The sequence below is a fragment of the Zymoseptoria tritici genome, chromosome 13 (genome assembly GCF_000219625.1).
Source record: "Zymoseptoria tritici IPO323 chromosome 13, whole genome shotgun sequence".
NCBI classification, from domain to species: domain Eukaryota; kingdom Fungi; phylum Ascomycota; class Dothideomycetes; order Mycosphaerellales; family Mycosphaerellaceae; genus Zymoseptoria; species Zymoseptoria tritici.
Window position 1 is genome coordinate 309,584 of NC_018206.1, and position 20,792 is coordinate 330,375.

General features: G+C 47.4%; 2 protein-coding genes across 2 annotated transcripts; one reads left to right on the plus strand and one right to left on the minus strand.

Annotated features, from left to right (window-relative positions):
- Positions 1 to 182: 182 nt before the first annotated feature.
- Positions 183 to 3,496, plus strand: MYCGRDRAFT_51250 (uncharacterized protein; the record flags this gene model as incomplete). Its single annotated transcript, XM_003847498.1, has 5 exons — positions 183 to 782; positions 839 to 1,577; positions 1,630 to 1,693; positions 1,745 to 2,132; positions 2,189 to 3,496. The coding sequence occupies 5 exons, from the start codon at positions 183 to 185 to the stop codon at positions 3,494 to 3,496; spliced, it is 3,099 nt and encodes a 1,032-aa protein (XP_003847546.1).
- A 1,266-nt stretch (positions 3,497 to 4,762) lies between these two features.
- Positions 4,763 to 5,534, minus strand: MYCGRDRAFT_106469 (uncharacterized protein; the record flags this gene model as incomplete). The annotated part of the gene is made up of 2 exons (XM_003847746.1): positions 4,763 to 5,057; positions 5,114 to 5,534. Coding segments are annotated over 2 exons (715 nt in total), but the record flags the coding sequence as incomplete, so codon positions are not given.
- Between the last annotated feature and the right edge of the window lie 15,258 nt (positions 5,535 to 20,792).

A 20,792-nucleotide genomic window follows, 5' to 3' on the forward strand; every position in this document is an offset into this window, starting at 1 on the left:
TGCCGCACTTTCGTTGGGATCGTGGTGGCCAGATTATACGAGGTTGGCGTACGAGGTCCCGCGATGAACGTTGTGCCGGAGACTTGACCTCCTCATCCCGAATGGAACCGATATTGAGACCAGAAGCCAGTCCGTCCAGTCCTTCGCCAGGTATGATTGAAGCGACGCATTCTCGGCGAGCGATGGCAACGACCAAAAGTGGCGTCGCTCGCTATGACTGGGACGATCTCTCGGTACTTCACCGCAACACTCTGCCACCGCGCTCTGACTTCCAGCTCTACAACACCGAGTCGGATGCATTAGCGAGAGAAAAGGCAAAAGCCGTTTCGTTGTCTGGTGTCTGGAAATTCCACCTCGCAGACTCGCCACTGGAGGCACCCACGGGCTTTGAGCAGACGAGCTTTGACAGCTCTCAATGGCAAGATATCCAGGTTCCTGGCTGCTGGCAACTTCAAAATGTCGGAGGCAGTGGTCCGCACTACACGAACATCCAGTACCCATTCTTCGTCAATCCGCCGCATCCGCCACATGTCGAGAACGAATGTGGATCGTACATCACCGAATTTTGCGTGCCGAAGCATTTGCAAGAGCACCATCAATTGAGACTTCGATTTGAAGGCGTGGACTCTGGATTTCACGTCTGGATCAATGGTCACGAGGTCGGGTACTCTCAAGGAGCGAGGAATCCCTCAGAGTTCGACATCACTGAGTTCATCAAGCCGGCGGAGAACAACGTGCTCGCAGTGCGGGTATACAAGTTCACCGATGGCTCGTACATTGAGGTAAGTGATCAGATCTCTTGCGTCTGCGATCGAAAGCTAAGAATGCTCGATATCAGGATCAGGATCAGTGGTGGCTCAGCGGCATTTTCAGAGATGTGTTCCTTTTGGGATTTCCAGCCCGTGCCAGATTCGAAGATCTTTCCGTACAGACCTTGTTCGACGAGCACTATCGGGATGCAACACTCAAAGCAGAGGCGCTCGTAACAGGACCTGGGACAATTGACCTCAAGCTATTCGATGCGTCTGGGGAAGTGATGGGAACTGGCATTGCAAAAAAGTCAGACCCGGAGACTAGCAGCGTAAATCTGTCCATTGCGATTCGAAGCCCGCACAAATGGACGGCCGAAGATCCCTACCTCTACACCCTAATTTGGCACCTAGACGGCCAATTCTCAGCTACTCGGGTCGGATTCCGACAAGTCGAGCTCAAGGATGGCCTCATCAAAGTCAACGGCCAGAGAATATTGCTCAAGGGAGCAAATCGCCATGAGCATCACCCAAACTCAGGTCGAAGTGTGCCGTATGAGTTCATGAAGCAAGATCTCATCATGATGAAGCAGCACAATCTGAACGCGATTCGTACGGCTCATCAGCCGAACGACCCACGGATGTACGACCTAGCGGATGAGCTGGGATTCTGGATCATCGATGAAGCAGACATAGAGTGTCATGGATTCGAACTCATTTGTGATGCTGCTTTGCCCGCATCCGCTCGTGCTTTGCCGTTTTGGGAGCGCAAGCAATTCACTGACGAGCCTGCAAAGGAGTTTACGTCGAATAAACCCGAGTGGCGAGGTGAGTTTGGATGACCAATGAGTGTGACTGAGCGATTTCTGATATTCCCTAGACGCATACCTCGACCGAGCGCAACATTTGGTTCACCGAGATAAGTTGCATCCTTCTGTCATTATGTGTGGACCCCTCCTCTTCTGCCGACAGCGTTCGTTCTAATAATGCTATAGATGGAGCCTGGGAAACGAATCGTTTTATGGCCAGAACCATACTGCTATGATAGAATGGATTAGAGCTCAGGATCCAACTCGTCTCATTCACTATGAGCCAGATCATGACGCTAAGCTTGTCGACATGCATTCCGAAATGTACCAGAACGTAGCAGATATCATCGCTTTCGGCAAGGACAAATCGAAGAAGAAGCCATTAATTCTGTGCGAGTATCTGCATGCGATGGGTACGGGACCGGGTAACATCAAAGAGTACATTGATGCCTTCTATGCGTATCCGTCTCTACAGGGTGGTTGCATCTGGGAGTGGTCGAATCATGGCCTGCACACGACAACACAGGATGGGAAAGCCTTTGTTGGCTATGGTGGCGACTTTGGCGACAGTCCGGTAAAGCTGAACCAGAAATCACTACAATGACCGAGACTGACTCATATACCCCCTAGAACGATGGCAATTTCGTTTTGGACGGTGTGTTGAACTCCGATCACACGCCGCGAAGTGCTCTTCTTGAGTACAAAAAGGCACTGGAACCGGTCCAGATTCTGTCCTGGTCTGCAACATTCTCTACTGTCACAATCATCAATCGCCTGGACTTCAGCACGCTCGATCATTTGCAATGTGTGGTCTCTATCAGCGACGAAGGCGGCATCCGGAGCATCGACCAGCTTATCGCTGTTCCTACCGGAATACAGCCAGGTGCAACAGCTGAACTCCAGATCCCTCCAATCACTACAGTGCCCGATACAGAGACCTTCCTCAATCTCAGCTTTTCATTGAAGGACGATACTAGCTGGGCAAATAAGGGCCATGAGCTAGCGCTCCTGCAAGTACCACTGTCAACATCACAGAGATTGTTGCGACCGGCAGAGATCCATGGTGCAACCCTCGAGGTGGAAGCATCTGTGACGACTCTCGCCATCACTAGTTCAGACACTCCATCTTGCTGGGAAGTGGACCTCGTTCGCGGACGCCTTTCATCCTGGCAAAAGAACGGCAAGCAATTGATAGTCAAAGCGCTGGAGCCCACTTTCTACCGCGCGGTAACTGACAATGACGCATGGCAAGATGGAAGAGATTGGAAGGACCGATCGCTTCACCTTGCGAAAACTCAGGCACGAAGCGTACATTGGCATCAAATCGCCGACAGTAGCGTTATAGTCGATGTGGAACAGAGCTTTGCCGCACCGGCGCTGAGCTGGAGTCTTGAGCTGCAGACGCAGTATATATTCTCTAGTTCTGGTGCAGTGACACTGACGATCAAGGGCACGCCGAAAGGACAGAATCTTCCGCTAACATTGCCCCGGATTGGTGTCGAGCTTGGCCTTCCGAAACAGTTCTACAACTTCCAATGGTTTGGACGGGCGGGAGAAAGCTACAAAGACATGAAGCTCTCCCAACCCATCGGTCTTCACCGGTCCAACGTTGACGACTTGTGGACCAGTCCAGAGTACCCCCAGGAATGCTCGAACAGGACCGACACTCGCTGGTTGAAGATATCATCATCTACGAATGATCCTTCCCTCACGGCACAGTTCCTAAAAGGACGAGGCGGCAAAGAAATTTCGCTCTTCGACTTCATGGCGAGTTGGTATGATGTCAAAGATATCGAGGAGGCAAAACATCCATTCGAACTTGAAGAGAAGAAGCAGGATCATGTCGTCCTGCGACTCGATGCTGACCATCATGGACTGGGTGAGTCTTCCTCTTGCTTGATACTCACGGCATCTTGGATGCCAGGCTCGAAGCTGTGACTGATCTTATTCTTGCAGGGACCGGTAGCTGCGGACCAAAGACTCTGGATGAGTACGCCTTGAAGACCGAGCCGTTTGAGTTCACGATCGTCTTGCATTGAGATACCGGCTAGCTGCTACAAGATGCTTTAGATCGAAGAAGTCATTGACTCCAGAAAACCAAGACATAACGGAGAGTCTTTCGACATTCCTCTTCCTTAGGCTATCCCAATTCGCCCTTCTCCTGCTGCTGTTCCATATGCGGCCTGCACAAACTCCGCGCGCCGTAAGCAACCTCACCTCCTCTTTTCATCCCGACATCCGCACATCCCACAAGCCCGACCGTGCGTCTGTGAGTAAGCTGGCATCGGCATGTGGAGAAGCACATGGGACATCGTAAGACGAGAGTGAACAGGCCAATTTCTTAGTAAACAGGGTCCAGTATGCCACATCACGTTCCACAAGGATCGATTCCCACCTTCTGCGGCGGCGAAAACTCCGTGGGAGACTCCGGATGATTCGAACGGCAAGTGGAGACACATGGCCTGTGTCGCTGGTCTAGAATCCGAAAGCCGGGTCAATGTCAAGACGCTACGTGGTCAGGCATGACCTGGAACACACGAGATGCAAGGAGGAATACGAGGCCACCAGGGGAGCTGTTGGTTGCCCGGTGCGCTGACAACCGCGCTCGGTATGTCGATGGCATGTGGGGACAACCATCCTGTGACTCGTATGGGCGATTGATAGCTCCGAGGCCGGAAACGATCCTCTGGAGGAGGAGAGAACCATCTGCGGAGGTCAGTGTGGAGAGGAGCATGTGGAGCCATGTTCTTGGGCCGCATAGGAGTCAATGCAAGCTGATGGCGGAGATGCTCAGTATGAGCCGTCGCTCGTGCGAGAGCCAAAGAACCCGGTGCCAGCGATTCGTGGGCGGGTAATGCTAGCCTGGTACTGCTTCTTTGCAGAAGGAATCCTTTGGTAAATCTTGCAGTGCATGGTGTTGTTCGAATCCGTGACTTTTGGCGTTTCCACGCATACGCGAATGACTCATTGCCGCGGGTGTAGCCTGTGGCGGTGGAAATTCGACCGGTGCGCTGTAGACTCGCAGAGTACACTATTTTAGAAAGGTAAGGATGATAAGACAAGACAAGACGGTGTGTGGTTGCATAGGGAAAGTAGGGTGCGGCGAATCGCGACGAAATCGTTGTATTTGGACTTGACAGGTCTATTTCGGAGCGCACTGGAGAAGGAGGCAGGCCTGTGCAATGAATGTGGTTACCCTTTGTTCGAATCGTATCCCCAGAAGAATGCATGGCTTGCGGGGTCTTATTTCCTCCCTCGGCGGTCCTGGCGCGGGTCGATGCAAGAATGAGTGTGTCGAATCGTGTATATCGCAGGTCCGGGGACGTCCGAGACCGTCGTTCTCGTGCGGCGTTAATTTTCTTCCAACTGGACGAACCAGTGCGCATCCTCGCCGATTCCCAGGTCCACCAGGTTGATGCAGAGTCGACCGACAGCAGGGTGAGCCGGAGAACCCGCCTCGAATTCGATGTCCTGAATGCGGGTGTAATCGCTCTGACCAGTGGTAGCAGTTAGCGTTGAAGGAGCGAAGACGGGTTCGCATGATGGGAGACTTATCGTTCCCACATGGACACGAAGAGACGATTCGATCGTCTGGCTCTGTTCCACACCGTAAAGTCCACCAGAATGTGGTCTCTGCCCATGGCGCGAGCGTCGACGTTCACATCGACCAGGTTGGTGACATGATAGGTGTAGATCGAGTGGATGGAGATGGTGTGGGTGATGTCGACCAGGTAAGTATCGGTGTTGACGTTGTGGCTGATGTGTGGCATTGTTGGGGAGTTGGGAATCATGTCCGCGTGTGCGACTCCTCTGCCGCAGATGTTTCCCTGTCGGGCGAAAAGGCGGGTGTTGTCCTCGGCTGCGAGGTTTGGAGGCAGGGCCTGGACGAGGGCGAAGAGCCCGGCCAGAAGCGTGATGATAGAAGACGAGAGGAGCATCTTGAAGCGTGGTGAAGGCAGATAGCAAGGGTAGTAGGAGACGGACGATGATCGTGGTTTGGACTGCTCACGACAATGAGGGAATGCGGATGCTGTTTTATACCCAACTTCAGAGTCCCCTGGTCCTCGGGCAGGCTCTCCATGACCCACAGAGATGACAACACGAGCGCCTGTCGCGACTTGCGAGGACCGCGAGCCTGGTTCGGTAGCTCATCAATTTACAGCCTGTCACAGGCATCCAGGCATGCATCCATGAATTGGCGCTGGAAATGTTTCCACCAATATCTGCAATGCTTTCAAGTCAACAACGTGCTCTGACCTGGTCATGGTTACATCGAAGCAACTAACTTCTTGCTCTATCGAAACTCTCTGGGCAGAGTTCAATGAGCATCAGGAAGGCGTGATAGAACGACCCCGGTGAAGTCAGATCAAGTCCCACACCGCCAGGCTTCGAAAGGCGCCAACTTCAGGCCTTCAGGGCCGCCGGCATTGCTCGTCTTCGGCGCATTTCGCCAAAGCAAGGAACTAATGCGCATAGGGAACTCAATGTGATGAGCGCAGTACTGTTGTGGATCATCAGACTGACCATCAGTGAAGTGCACGTGACTAGTGCCAAGGCATTCACACACACAGATAGCTAAAGTAAGAATCTTACACTTAAGATTCTCTCTGCATAACAATATATACCTGCTAATTAGAGGTGTTCTTCTACTTAGCTTAAGTCTAATTACAACAGGTTATAAGCCCGGCGTAACTACTACACACTTAAGGAAGAATTGTCTGTTCTAAGCGCAGCCACTAGAACCTTACTATACACTGTTTAGACAGTTGACTAGCGAGCCGAGAAAGAGCTAGTTATAACAACAGCCGCAATGCAGGCTAATAAGTTTAAGACTGCGAAGGAGAATAAAGTCCTAAGAAAGGGAAGCAACTTCTTAGACTAGTTAAGGATGCTTAAAGCAGCCCTTATAGACAAGGAGGTATTAGGCTATGTCTTTTATAACATTCCCTAGTGCCCTGCCTAACTAAAGCTAGGAATTAAAGTTAGATATCCCTCTCTACTAACTAAGGAGAGCACTACTTTATCCTCCTAGGCTCTAACTCCTTCTTAAAAAGAAGGAGGGGATACTCTAGTAACAGAACCTATTTTAACTAGTAGACTAAGACTAACTCCTCTCTAAGTCTAGTATAAGCATAACCTAATTGCATACAGGATTGTTAGCAAAAGGATTAACTAATCTCTAAGGCCTAACTTTAGGGATACAGAGAAGACAGCTAAGGAACTATATAATACTATTGCAGCTACCTACAGGCCTGTTATAACTATAAACATTTATAATAGCCTAAGGATTCTTAGAATTAGCAACATTAAGATCTAAGGAACAAACACTTAGAAGTACTGTAAGGACTTCTAGAAGTAGCATTACAAGTACATCTCTGTAACAGAATAATACTCCAGGTCTAAGAGCATTCTAGTCTTAAAGCTTACCTTTAGTAATAAGCAGATTAGGCTATTCTTTATCTAGGGCCTCTACTATCTAGAATACCTAAGAAGCTAGAGACAATCCTATTATATTAAGAACATAACTCTTAAAGAGCTAATTACCTTATTAATTAAGGAACCTCCTCTATAGATATAGAGGACAGTAGGAGGATTTAGGGGTGCTGCAGTAGATAATAATTAGTGTACTAAGTGTACCTATTATATCCACACAAATGCAGATTGCTTTAAGAAGCACCCTAACAAGGCCCTAAAGTCCTAGGTACATAGAGGAAAAGGAGGATCTAATAAGGACAAGAAGAAGTCCTAAGACAAGAGCAAGAGACATAATAAGAAGGGAGGAAAGGGTGCTGCAGCAATTAAGCCTATCTCCTCTTCTAATGCAGGCTTAGGCTCTAATTTAGACAGCTTATTTGCAGGAGTAGCAATTGCTACCGCTGGAATACAAAAGAGTAACACTATTGTCTGGGATTCTAGTATATTATACTACTTCTTTAACAACAAGTCCTAGTTCTTAGACCTTAAACCCCTAGAAACCCTAATTAGGTTCTCTTAAGCTATTAGACAAAGTATAGTTACACACTTAGGAAGTGTAAGGATTATAATAAAGTACAAGGGGAATAAGTCAAACATTACCTTGCAAGATGTATTATACTCTCCTAACTCTAATTATAACCTTATCTTAGCAGAGACTCTCTAGCTAAAGTGTAAGGTCTACCTAGACAGGCTATCTTTATACATTCTAAGGAATAACAAGAAGATAGGCAAGGTTCAGTCTACTTATAATGTTCTAATCCTCTAGAATGCAATTGTGTCTCTCCCTAAGGGGAGTACTAAAGTTGCTTCTACAACCGATAAGAACATGTCCTATCTAGCCTTTGCTATGCCTAAGGCTAACATAACAAGATAGCACTAGAGACTAGGCTATGTAGGGAACAAGATTCTTAGTGCAACAAAGGCTTAAGTCTAAGGACTTAAGCAGATTAACATATCTACACTTGAGCACTATAAGCTATGCAAGCTTGCAAGGTTACAGAGAGTAGTGTTAAGAACTCTAAGACTAACACCTTAATCCTTATTAGATAAGGTCCATATTAACATTATAGGACTAATCTTTCTACTAGACATCTTTAGATGCAAGTATATCCTTATAATTACTAATGCAAAGTTAAGAAGGAGATAGGCTATCTTCTACAAGCTTAAATCACAAGCTGCACAAATTATTAAGAAATAGACTACTAAGACATTTAACTAGTACAAAAAGATAGTTAAGATCTAGTTCTTAGATAGAGGAGGAGAGTTTAACAACAATAATCTGATTACATTTGCAGAGAATAAGGGACTAAGATAGGATTTCTTAGCTCCCTATACTCCTAAGCAGAATAGAATTGTAGAATCATCTAACAAGGTTATCCTTAATAAGGCAAGAGCAATGATAATTAACTCTAGCCTACCTCTCCCTCTCTAGAGTTTTGCAGTTGCACATATAATCTTCCTTACTAACAGGCTAGTATGCCTATTAACTAACAAGATTCCTCTTTAGGAATTTAATTAAGATCTTAATACTAGAACTCTACATATTAATCTAACAAAGGTTAGGAGATTTAGATGCAGAGCATATCTGCATAATTAGGGGAGACCTAATTTATAGAAGTTCCATCCTAGAGCAGAGAAATACTAGAATCTAGGATTCCAGGAGAACACTTTAACTAACTATATAGTTTAGAAGTTTGAACTATCTACCCTTGCTAGGTTTTAGCACAAGATTGTGACCTCTCCTTATGTAACACACAATAAGGATAAGGTATACAGCACAATACCTGCTGCCCTAGACTTCTAGGGGGAGAGTTTCCTGCAACTAATGCAACCTATTGCTACAGAACAGGAAGTCTATGCTATCTACACTAAGGATTAAGATTAGGGCCAGGATGCCTAAGGGCAAGATGCCTAACCTCTTACTACTTCTTATCTTTAAGAAGTAGAGAACATGTTTAATACTATATAGAGAGAGAGAAACCAAGCCTCCCTTTTAACATCTTAGGGGGAGCAAACATTAGGTTAGGACATACAGTCCCAGGATAACTAACATAAGCAGTCTAAGCCTAATTAGCTAGAGGCTACTAAGCATAAAGAAGCCTCCTAGCTAGCTTAGGGGGAGCATGTTTCTAAGGAAACAGGAAGTCCTAAGGGATTCTAAGGAAGTCCTAAGGGATTCCAGGAGCAGGCTAATGCCTTATTAATATAGCTACAACATTAAGCATTAGTAGAGAATTGCCCTAAAAGGGAAGACCTCTAAGATTATACTATAACTCCCTTCCTAGACATTTATGTTATAGGAAAGAGGAAAGTAGGGAGAAGCCCTAAGAGACCTAAGAAATTAGGCAATAAAGCAAGTCCTAAAAGCTCAGGCACATTTAGACTCTTAAGAAGTGGAAGATTAGTTGTAAGAAAAGACTATAGCAAGATCCAGAAGATGGGACTTAAAGCAACAAATCCTAATCTGTCTAATCCTAAGACAGTTAAGGAAGCTCTCTCTAGATCTAACTACAAGGAATAGGAGAAAGCTATTATTAAGGAAGCTAAGTTACTTAAGTCCACAGGATGCCTTAAATGGAAACTTATTAGCACCCTCCCTAAGGGGAGAGTCCCTCTTATAGGGAAATAGGTCTTTAAGATTAAGGTGCTCCTAGATAGAACTGTAGAGAAGTACAAGGCTAGATAGACAGCTAGGGGATTCACACAAAGGAAGGGACTTAACTATGTTAATACCTTTGCTCCTACCCTAAGAGCTGCAACAGGGAGAATACTTCTGTCCCTCTTAGTTAACTTTAGCTAGAAGAGGAGACAAGTTGATGTTAAGACTGCATTCCTAAATCCAAACCTAGATAAGCAGATCTTTATTAAGCTACTAGAGGGAGCTTATCTCTTTAAGAAAGATGCCTACAAGTACATTATATATATTAAGAAAGGACTGTATAGGCTTAAGCAGGCAGCTGCTCTCTAGTACTACGATGCTGTAGACACTCTCTAAAAGCTTAGTCTAACAAGAACTGTTAGTAATACTTGCCTCTTTTAAGGGAAAGGCATCCTTGTTCTCCTTTATGTAGATAACTTCTAGATCTTTAGACAGTTAGACTATAAGATTAACAAGCTAATTAAGGGATTAGAGTAGAAGTACACAATTAAGGTTGTTAATACTAATGTCTTTCTTAGACTTTACCTAAAGGAAGGGAAAGATAGCTCTATGTCTGTCTCTTAGGAACACTATTCTAGAGACAAACTTTAAGGACATAGTCTTAGCAATGCAAAGAGTGTTAAGTACCCCCTTAACACCCTCCTTAAACCCCTCTAGGATAAGGGAACAAAGGAGGACTATAATCTCTTTAACAAGATTATTAGGGAACTGCAATATCTGTCAAACTATACTAGACTAGACATTAGTTTTGCTGTTAACTACTATGCAAGGTTCCTTTAGAACCTAGGACCTCTATATGTTTAGGCAGCTAAACACATCTAGAGATATGTTGCAGGCACAATTAACAAGTGCCTTATGTACAGGAAAACTAAGGAGCAAATTCAGATTAAGGCATTCTTAGACTCTAACTTTGCTAGTAATCCTAGCACATCTAGGTCTACCTTAGGAATACTCTTTAAAATTGCAGGAGGCCTAGTTGTCTAGAGATCTTAACTATAGAAAGAAGTAGTGCTATCTAGTACTAAGGCAGAGTACCTCTCTCTTACTAAGGCAACAAGAGAAGTAAATTAGGTAAGGAATCTTATTAATAAGCTCTAGCCCTTTACCTAGGCTAAAAGCATTTCTACTATCCTTATTAAAGTGGACAATTAATCAGCTATTAGCCTTGTAGAAAACTATGCTAACTCCAAAAGATTAAGACATGTCTCTCTTAGGAACTATTACTGCAGAGAGCAACATAACAAGGGGAGTATTAAGGTAGAGTTTGTAAGGACAGACATGCAGCTTGCAGACTGTCTAACAAAACCAAAATCCCCAAACACTATCCTCTAATGTAGGCGTCCACCAAAAAGAGCATCTCGTGCGAGCATAAGAGGAACACATCCTAACATGGTCGCACGAAATAAGAGGCTAATATAGGAATTGAACCTGTGACCTTCTGATTTGTGGTCAGAAATTATACTACTAGACCAACTAGCCCTTAATAAGAAGAGGGAAATTGCTCTTAAATTTATGCCTTAGTACCTGCATTCCTACCTAAGAAGGATTCCCTCCCTAGAATTACACCATTTTATTTGTCACAAAACTAAGAAGCACAACACTTAGAACACTTATTTTATTCTTATCTGTACAAAGGAAAGGAGGCAACTACACACCTCTATAAAAGCATCTAAGAAACTATAAAAAAAACACCTAGCTAAAGGAAAACTTTTCTATAAAAACCCAAAAGCATTAGAGCATGTCCTAGAACCTGCAGCCTGCCCCCCCTAGAACTACTACTAAAAGACTAAGCTAATTCCCCTAGAATCTTAACTTAAAGCTTAGGAGAATGTTAGTTTCTATTAGGGAAGAAGGGATTTTAAGGAGAATATACACAGGATGCTGTGCTACTAACTACTACTTTATCTCTGCCTTATTAGAGCTTGACATTTGGCTAAGAGGAGTCTAGTTATAGCATAACACAAATCCCTAAGGATTAGGAGTTGTTAGACTAGGGTAGTTTTCTACTAGGAAGGCCTACTCCCTTAGGTTATACAGCTCCTCTATTACTATATTAATAAGGTCTGTAGTAAGGAGATCCTTATTAAGCTTAGCTATAAACCTATTAAAGCAAGCTACAAAAGAGAAGGGACCCTAAGCCCTAATATTCACTCTGTTATAGTGTCTGTTTATCTCTCCTCTAATAAGTTAATGCATAGTCTAATATGCTACAGAACTATCTTTGTAGATCTATAGGAGATCTCTACTACTAATAGCTCTTGCTTTATCGATAACTTGCTAGAAGGTTTTCCTAGGGACAGAGAAAGCTACTCTTCTTCTAGAAGCTATAGCTAGTAATGTAGATTGTGTTGTTAATAGCTGTAAGGGATAGATAATAGATTAGCTAATAAATTAGCTAAATAGATAAGAGGTGTAGATTGTAAAGTAGAGGAATAAAAAAGCTAGAAGAAGATGCTTTTTAACAAGCTAAAGCCGAGCATTAGCTACGTAGTAGGTAAATACCTGCTATATTTAGGTAATAGACAGCTCGTAATAATGCAGCTGCTAATAGGGGAGTGTTGTAGATTATTAGACTAACTATTAGTGAAGTGCATGTGACTAGTGCTAAGGCATTCACACACACAGATAGCTAAAGTGAGAATCTCACACTTAAGATTCTCTCTGCATGACAATATATACCTGCCAATCAGAGGTGTTCTTCCACTCAGCTTGAGTCCAATTACAACAAGTACGAGATGTCGTTATAAGGCTGACGCGATGTCTCGCCACGGACATGGAGTCTATGAGGTGGTCGAGGCAAGCGGTTCGTGCTTCCCCTGCGAAGTAGAAGCCCACCGGAGGAAGTTGAATTGATGAGATGGTTGCTAGTAGTGGCCACGTCCAGAGGCCGCAGGGTGGCAAAAGGTCCCCGTCCATTGTCTTACATGCTTAGTCATAGCTCTTACTCGGGCTTCGGCAACATCCGACGACTACCTTGTTCTTGTCTTTCCTTCTGATATCGTTTGCGCAAGCGAGAGAGACTCCACACCGCTCGTCAACCATCGGCAAGACCCTACACTGCACTTCTGACGCCGACAGTCATTCCAGATACGCGTCTGTGTTATCCTATCGGCTCGATGAAACCCGCTCGAGCGGCTCGCAGCCGAAGCCCGACTCGGTCTGTTGCTCGTATTCGCTGACCCGGAACTTCGACCTGTACAGTATGCAATCTTTGCCCTGTCACAGGCGGTCGTTCTGCATGCTGTCTTAGGGCTTCCTGTTCCAGGACATGGGGCGCGTTGGCAATGGACAGCCAATTACAGGGGTCGACCTATCGATGGTCGCCCGGGACGGGGTGAGAAGGTTCAGAGATCCTGGCAACCACATGAGTGCATGCCGGACCCCTCTCACACCTCGACTGAGGGCTGATGACCTGATTACGAGGGTGCGGACCAATTCGATCCCCGGACATGCTTCTAAAGCCTTGCAGGAACTGTTCGCACTGATGCGTTGACATGCTTCTTAAGCCTCACCAGCCACTGCTTCGGAAACAACTGCAGACACGAGCTTGTGTCAGTCTCTACGTACGCGAGGAGAGATGTCGCCATATACGAAATGGTGGAGACCATACGGCGGACTGGCACTTCGCAGACACACCTCATCTTCACAACCGAAGCTACTGCACCGGTGATGGACGCTTCCCAGGGGCGTGCTTACCATCCGCTCCCCCTGAGACATGGTTCAAGCATATGCAGACATCAAACTCCACACTTGCGCCGGTCTGTTCTCGGAAACCTGACCCTATGCAATCGGAAGCCCGCCTTCGTCGTTTGTCCAACAAGGAAGACGAGCAGTCAGCACGCTTAGATGGGTCAGACTTGCAAAGCATCGCCATTCCGGATTTCCAAGGATCCGCACTCCGTTGCTTTTCGCCGCCAATGGTTTCACGCTGCGATATGGAGTCACACGTCCCACAGCTGAAAGAGGCTGCCGCAAGGTACCATCGAAATTGAAGAGCACACATAGGCCATCAGTAAAGCAAGACGACCCCACTCATGAACCATTGGAAGGGGAGATGTGCCTTCCTCCGACATCGACGGATTACAATGCCGACACGCAGTCAGGAACGCTACGACCTATCGGCAGGTCGAGAGGAAGCTATGCGCAAACTCCGACTCGATCTGCTCGGGTCTCAGTCACGTTCTCCCCACATTTCAGCCCGATTACGACTTTTCCCGTGCAGCAGCACGACTCCGTCATGCGGCATACTGTCGCAGGGTCGGTGACGGAGAACGTTGGGCAGGTTGGGAGTGACGCAATAAGTGTCCGCCGAATCAGTACAGCGGGTCGATGCATCGGAGTAGCCACCGCTAAAACCTTGCCTAAGGTTACGTGGCCTGTATACAAGTAATCGGACCAATCGAGTGACTCGAGTCCCTACTATATGTATGGAGCGGTGGCTACACCGATGTGCCAACCCGCTGTAGTTCAATCGCCGGGAATTGAGAAGTCTGGATATTCCAGGATACATCATACGAGGTGCAGCGTTGCGAACGCACCCCGAGCCGGACACGACGATGGCCTGATCAGTGGGGAACGAGCCAACGCAATCCTGCATATGCTTTCAAGCCTTGTCATGACGCTATTCGCACCGCTTCTTTCACATTTCACATGCCCAACACTCAACTGGTCACTGCTTCGATGACAGTCTGTTGAATGCCTTTCAAAATTGCGTCTCGGAGGCTACGCGATCTGGGCAAAGCGGAAAACCTTTGACCCAAGCAATGTCCTCAGGATTCCGTCTCGTTTTTACTCTGCAAGCGTTAGACTCGAGAGGGACCATATGTACAGCGAGTCAGCACATCCGACGGTTACAGCTTCTGTCATCCAAACATGGATTGCTTCACGAACGCTTCCCGAGCCAATACGAGCTTAGGCATCCGTCGACCCTGCCCGAACCAGGCAATGATAAGGTCTTCGGAAGCCAGCGCTGATTCCCGTCAGCAGGATAGAGCGTCTCAGCACATCGGAGGGATCACCGGCCAATCCTTGTCCACAGGTTAATGGCCGGAGCACGAGGCAATTGCCCAATCCGACCCTTGATATGCCCCCTGGAGGCCCACCACAAGTGATCACTCCGATGTGCTGAGACGCTGTACAGTCTGTGAGGTCCTCGTGTGAACAGGGCATAGCCTTGTAGCCAATATTCACGGGTATGAGCTCCCCGGGTCTAGCAGGAGGGTCTTTACAACGTCACTCAATGTATCGAATTCGCTGTATTTGAACAACTCAATGCTTTGCCGCCAGAGGGTCGGAAAGTCGCCCGAAGAGCCCGATGCTCATAATTAGCTTTAGAGGCACTGTCGCCGAAGCAAGTGTCAGGTTTCACACAATCCTCCAACATCATCAAACCAAAGCATGCTGTGGGAGTCGTCTGCGGATACTCGCAACAATTCAAGACAGACTGTGTCAGCACTAGCGGTGGCATCAACAGATGTCAGCCAGGCTACCCACTATCCTCTCCAGGCATCCCCGTCGGTATGGTAAGGATGACAGTGCAGTCGTCGAGGGATACAATGGTGGAGTGCCTTGGAATCCGCCACCACATTCGAGCAGACCTTGTACGGTTTGCTAACGACAACAACATGGGCGACTGACAGAACAACGAGGTCTGCCGACCAGGAAACCATGAGCCATTGGATAGCGTCAGCTTCCAAGCACCAGCCCAGTCAACATTCTTCGTTGAAGTTATAGATGAGAAATCGTGATCCACGTCTCGAGGGTAGAGCGAAGTTTCCGAGAGAGTTGTAAGTCTTGCACTTAATGATGAGCGGTCAAAGTCGACGGCGAGCGCAGTAGCGTGGACCCAGACTCTCCAGGTTCAGAGGCGGGCTAGGGACGCGTCCTCGTGTTCCGGGGGGCGGGTGAGTCAAGATTCAGCAAAGCAAGAAGCAAGGTTCCCCACTCATCGTCGAGTCGAAGGAAGTCGTCGTCGCACTCGTATCACGGACATCAAGGTCACGCTGCTGGTATTGGTGGAGGAGCTGCCGACGCCATTCCTGCGCATGGTTCATATGCTGGAGGGTTGGGACACCACACCTTGCTCTCGTTCTCACTCCACAAGCTTAGGTTATCGACCCTGACGGCCGCCGACGAGATTGTACCAGGACCAAGGGCATCTCGCTACCGATCTTGGTGATGAAGTCCGATGCCGCCAGAGCGGTGAGCCTCTCGCGAAGGGTATTAATGCTCCCTAATCGTCTGCACGCTTGTCTTGACAGCATCGTCTCACTCCAACACCGATCCAAATATTCACACCCTCACGCCTTCGAACGATTACATCTATCCCTCCAAGGCACGAGACGATCTCCATCCGCAACACAACATGCAGGTCTCCTCCACCCTTGTCACCTGGCTGTCGCTCGGCGCGGCTCTGTCCGCCGCCACGCCAATGGCACCCGAAAAGTCAACACCCGAGATCTCGTCTCTCGAGAAGTCTCCACTCGAGAAGGCGTCGCTCGAAGCAAGGGCATATTGCGGAGTCCTCTATGGTCCGACTCACCACCTTATCAAGTCATCTCGGCTCGCTCACTGACATCGCTGCAGACGGTTGCAAGATCAAGAAGGATGGATCCGACACCTGCTGCTCGGACTATCAATGCACGAAGTACATCTGCAAACTTTTCAAAGTTTGCTACCACTGTCTCCCCTTCCCCGACTGAACACAGTAAGACATCGCCTTGCAACGACTTTCTTGCTGCTCGTACTGAACTCTGCATCAGATACATCCGCTCCCGCGTTGGTCTCTGGGACTGCGATGTAAGACTGGAGCACATCTGATTGCAGGAGGGATCGAGTGCCGTTCGGACGGTCGTGAGAGGAGGGAGAGATGGAAAGGGCTTCCACCTCTCCAGTCGTGGTAGATGAAGTTCCAACTACGAATTCATTCTCTTGCAACGAACCCAGAGAGGTATTTCCCTCCGTCGAGGCTCGATATCACGCGTATGACAGTCCGGTTCAAGTTTTGTGCTCCGGCCGGGGTACGCATACAGCCGATTGCCAGGTCTCGTCTGTGCCGTTCGTAGATGGCACTTTGATGAGTCGTGGGATGTAAAGGAAGACGAAAGATCAAGAGTGATGCTGGCAAAAGCGGCAATTACAGCCGAAAGGGGTTAGACTGTGGGGTCCATTTCTGGGGATGAAATGTGGGGAGGTAGTCTCAGGCGCTCAGACTACCTCGCTTAACGGGCCTATTAGCTGCAAGTAGCTGGCCCTACTGTAGGTAGTCTAAGGGTCTAGACGCGCTTTTTTCGTAATAGAGCGTAGTATTAGTATGTAAACACTACTAACATACAGTGTAGCATTAATAACGGCTAGTAGCGACGATAGCGACACTAGGTATAATATTCAAATTTCGGATACTATAACTTTATATAACTAGACCTGCTAAACAACCTCCTGCTATCTATTTGTCTATACCTCCTTAGTAGCGACCTCTAATAGAGCTCGCGTACCTCGCATCTTAACAACGCGTTTATATAGCAGGACGCGAGCTCTATCAGAGGTCGTAGTTAGCGACTAATGCTAACAAAACTATATCTACTAGAACCGTACGCGCTCCCTCTACAAAGTTACAGTCCCCGATTCTCTAATAGCTCCCCTAAAGGCCCGCCGTAGACAACTTAAGGTTGCTAATCCCCGATCTTACGCTAGCGATATCTCGAGTAGCTTTAGTACTAGCAGCACCGGACAAGATAAGAACAGTACAGGGACGTCGGTCGTCGAGGAAAATCGATCGTAAGAGTAGTCTCCTAGTGTAGATATCGAGCGTATAGCTACCCTGCTCGACTAGTTCGATAGGTGCCCGGGCGACGACGACAGCAGTAATAGCGGGCTTTCGGACGTACCTAGTAACTTCGACGATGCAGGAGGGCTTTAGGGTAGTCTACAAGCATCTGTTAAGGCGTCCGAGGAAGATTTGTCTATATAGAAGGTCCTAGGTAGAGGGGATATAAGGATCTATTTCGCTAGGCGACGCGAATAGGTAGCTAAGATAACTGCCGCTCTGTTACGTACGCTAGTAGAGGTTAACAACGCAGGCATAGAGAAGGTCGTGCTTTAGGCGCTATATAATGCATAGCGGCAAAACACTAACCTGGAAGCTGTACGTTCTACCTAGCTTAGTCCGGTAGGCGCTAACGGCAAGCTAACCCTCGAGATACCTAAAGACATAGTTAGTAGTCTGTTTATGCTGTCGCGCCGGCGGGCGTTTCTTTAGGTACGCAATGCAATTAACTAGGCGATCGACGAGCCTATCCCTGTCGATAGCGGGCTACCTATAACTACCGCTTAGCAGATACATTTAGTTTAGTAGGCGGTACGACTTCTCCTTCCCTACTACGCTCGCCCGCCGTAGGTCCGGGCACTCTACTAGCTGCTATTTAACAACCGAGATCTTGTCTAGATCGCTGCTATGTCCGTAGGCAAGAGCCTCGTCTTCTAGGTGTAGCCTATTATCCGCAATAAGATGTCGATCCTAATCTTGCCCTTAAACTAGATTAGCAGGGAACAGTTTAAAAGGATCGAAGGCATAGGAGGTAAGCTAATTGCACTAACACATAATACGAAGGCTAGTACTACGGCGGACGACTAGAAACTCCTGTATTCTAGCAGGTGCACCTACTTAATATTGTCTCTAGAGATAGCTATACAGTCCTAGTTCTAGAAGCTTATAACAAGGACCGACGTATAGAAAAGGCTAGGAATACTCGTCTACGATAAGTTTTATCTCGTCTACTAGTAGGGCATTAAGGGAGGAGGATTCCGGAAATAGTATACCTAGCTAAAGAACCTCCGGACTATACTTTACAAGCGGGTAAAGTTTTACGGCTGCTCTACGACGCTTAATACGTCTACTCTACTCAAATATTAGAAGGCGGCTAGGTTCGACCCGGATACTTAGCTTATTCGCGATCTAATCGATCGGCCGGAGATATCGATGCGGTGTTATACTATTCCGGACGGGATGCTAACGAACTAGTAGGCGCTTCGGTATCTGCTCGCAGACCTAGTCGGCCCGGACGGCATTACTAGACCTTAGAGCGTAGAGAAGACGGTCGTCTTTATTAACAGCCGTGCCGGCATCTATACCGCTACTACTAGTCTCCGGGCCTATATCTAAGTAAGGTATCCTAGTTAGCTAAGTTCGGACGAAGTACACTAGCTCGTAAGGACTTACTACGGCAGGACTGTAAGGAGGACTTAGGCAAATGTTATCCGAGAGTTCCAGAAGCCCGACTCCTATATCCGCATCCTTCTAGCTACTAAGGCGCTTAGCCTAGGGGTTAACTTACCTAACATTAAACGCATTGTGCAGTACCGACTAGCTATAAACAGCACTATGCGTACTATTATCTAGCGTACTAGCCGCGTAGTCCGAGATAGTCGAAAATAGGGAGCTAGTTCGTTTACGTTCCTACATAATCCGTAGATGCTCGGTAATTAGGTTATACAAAGGCCGCCGGACTCTTAGGTCCCTACGAGATAGCAGAGCTAAGCAGACGACGATACCGCAACGCCTACGAGCTCTAACGCTAACATAGATTGCCTGTTAGACACTAGTTTAGATGTTAATAAGCCTCTTTAGGTTAGCTAGTCGAAGAAAAAGAAGGGTAAACTAACGAATTAGCAGAAGCGCGACAAGATAGATAGATGTGTTTAGAAGTTTGTTAACGCTTGTCCGCCGAGCAGTATGTCCTTTCTACCGTCTTGTCGCCGCGTTGCAGCACTTAAGTTGTTTTCCGAGGTACCTAGGCCGGTAGCAGGACGTATCTGTTGCGATATCTGCTCGCCGGCGTCCGCTCTGCCTTCGGATTATGTGCTCGAATAGGCGACTAATCTAGGTACTCGTACAGCAGCAAGCATTACCCGGCTATACCTTAAGTCGATCCGCGATAGTCTAATTAAATAGGAGTCCGGAGCCGCTCGGTTATACTATAGCAACGCTATCTTTCCGGGAGTTCTTAGGTCTCTACTACCTTCGTATGTAGTTAACTACCTTGCTAAAGCGTACAGTATAGAGGACGCGCTACCTAATTTTAGCTATAGCCGGATTTAGGGACTCTATATAGGTGTCGACTTCGCAGTCTCTTCTAAGTTGTGCGACATACTAGCACTACAGTTGTCGACCCTACGCAAGGTCGCGGAGTCTATTAAAGCCTAGCGGCTATAGGAGCTTGCGACTAAGCGCGAAGGTCGGGAGAGGGAGCGCTAGGAGGAGCGCTAGCGCTAGCGGCTCCGACGAGAAGAGGCCTCTTCTAGTCGAGAACGGGATTGTTTCGCAGCCTCTTAGGAAGTAAGGTCTGCTAGTGCTCCGGACCCTCGTATTGTCGCCTTTACTGCTAGCAGTGCTCGTTCGGTCCTTGCTTATATACCCTCCCCGGTATTGCCTACCTCCTTAGTCGTTACTAGTTCTAAGCGCCGCCGAGGGAAGGCAAAAGCTCCTCCTCTGCCTGCTCCCGGCCTGTCTGCTAGCGCCTAGCCTCTACCTCCTACGGCAGTTCCTAGCCCTACAGCGGTAGGCTCTCGGAAGGGCAAGAGCGCGGCTTCTAGTCCTATTATCGCCCGAGCCTCGCCGGTGCGCAGATTCGGCATAGAATTAGATCCTAATCGTCGAGGCTCTCGTGCGCCTACTCCTGTTTCTCTAGCATCCTCCGAAGCAGCCTAGTCGCCTATAACTATAGAAACATCTTAAGGCAGGAAGCGGGTCGTAAACGGGGTTTATTAGCGGCATCGACTCGGGTAGATTAATAGTTATATAGATAAGCTAAATAGAGAGAAGAGGTAGTCGGCGCTAGGTAGTTTGTTTTACTAAGAATGCTAAGTTATAAGTGTATTTTTAGCTACTAGGCTCTTAGTTAACATTAGTTAATACTATCGTCGACCTTATCTTAAGCTAAGTTAATATTAATATCTTATAATATAGATTAACAATAGTTAGCTTCTAGTTCTCGCCGTATACGTAGTCCTCGTCTACCTGCCCCCTAGTCGCTATCTAATTCGCCTAAGGGCTCGCTGCTACCTACGACCAAAGCTAGCTAGCAGACGAAACCTAAGCCGACT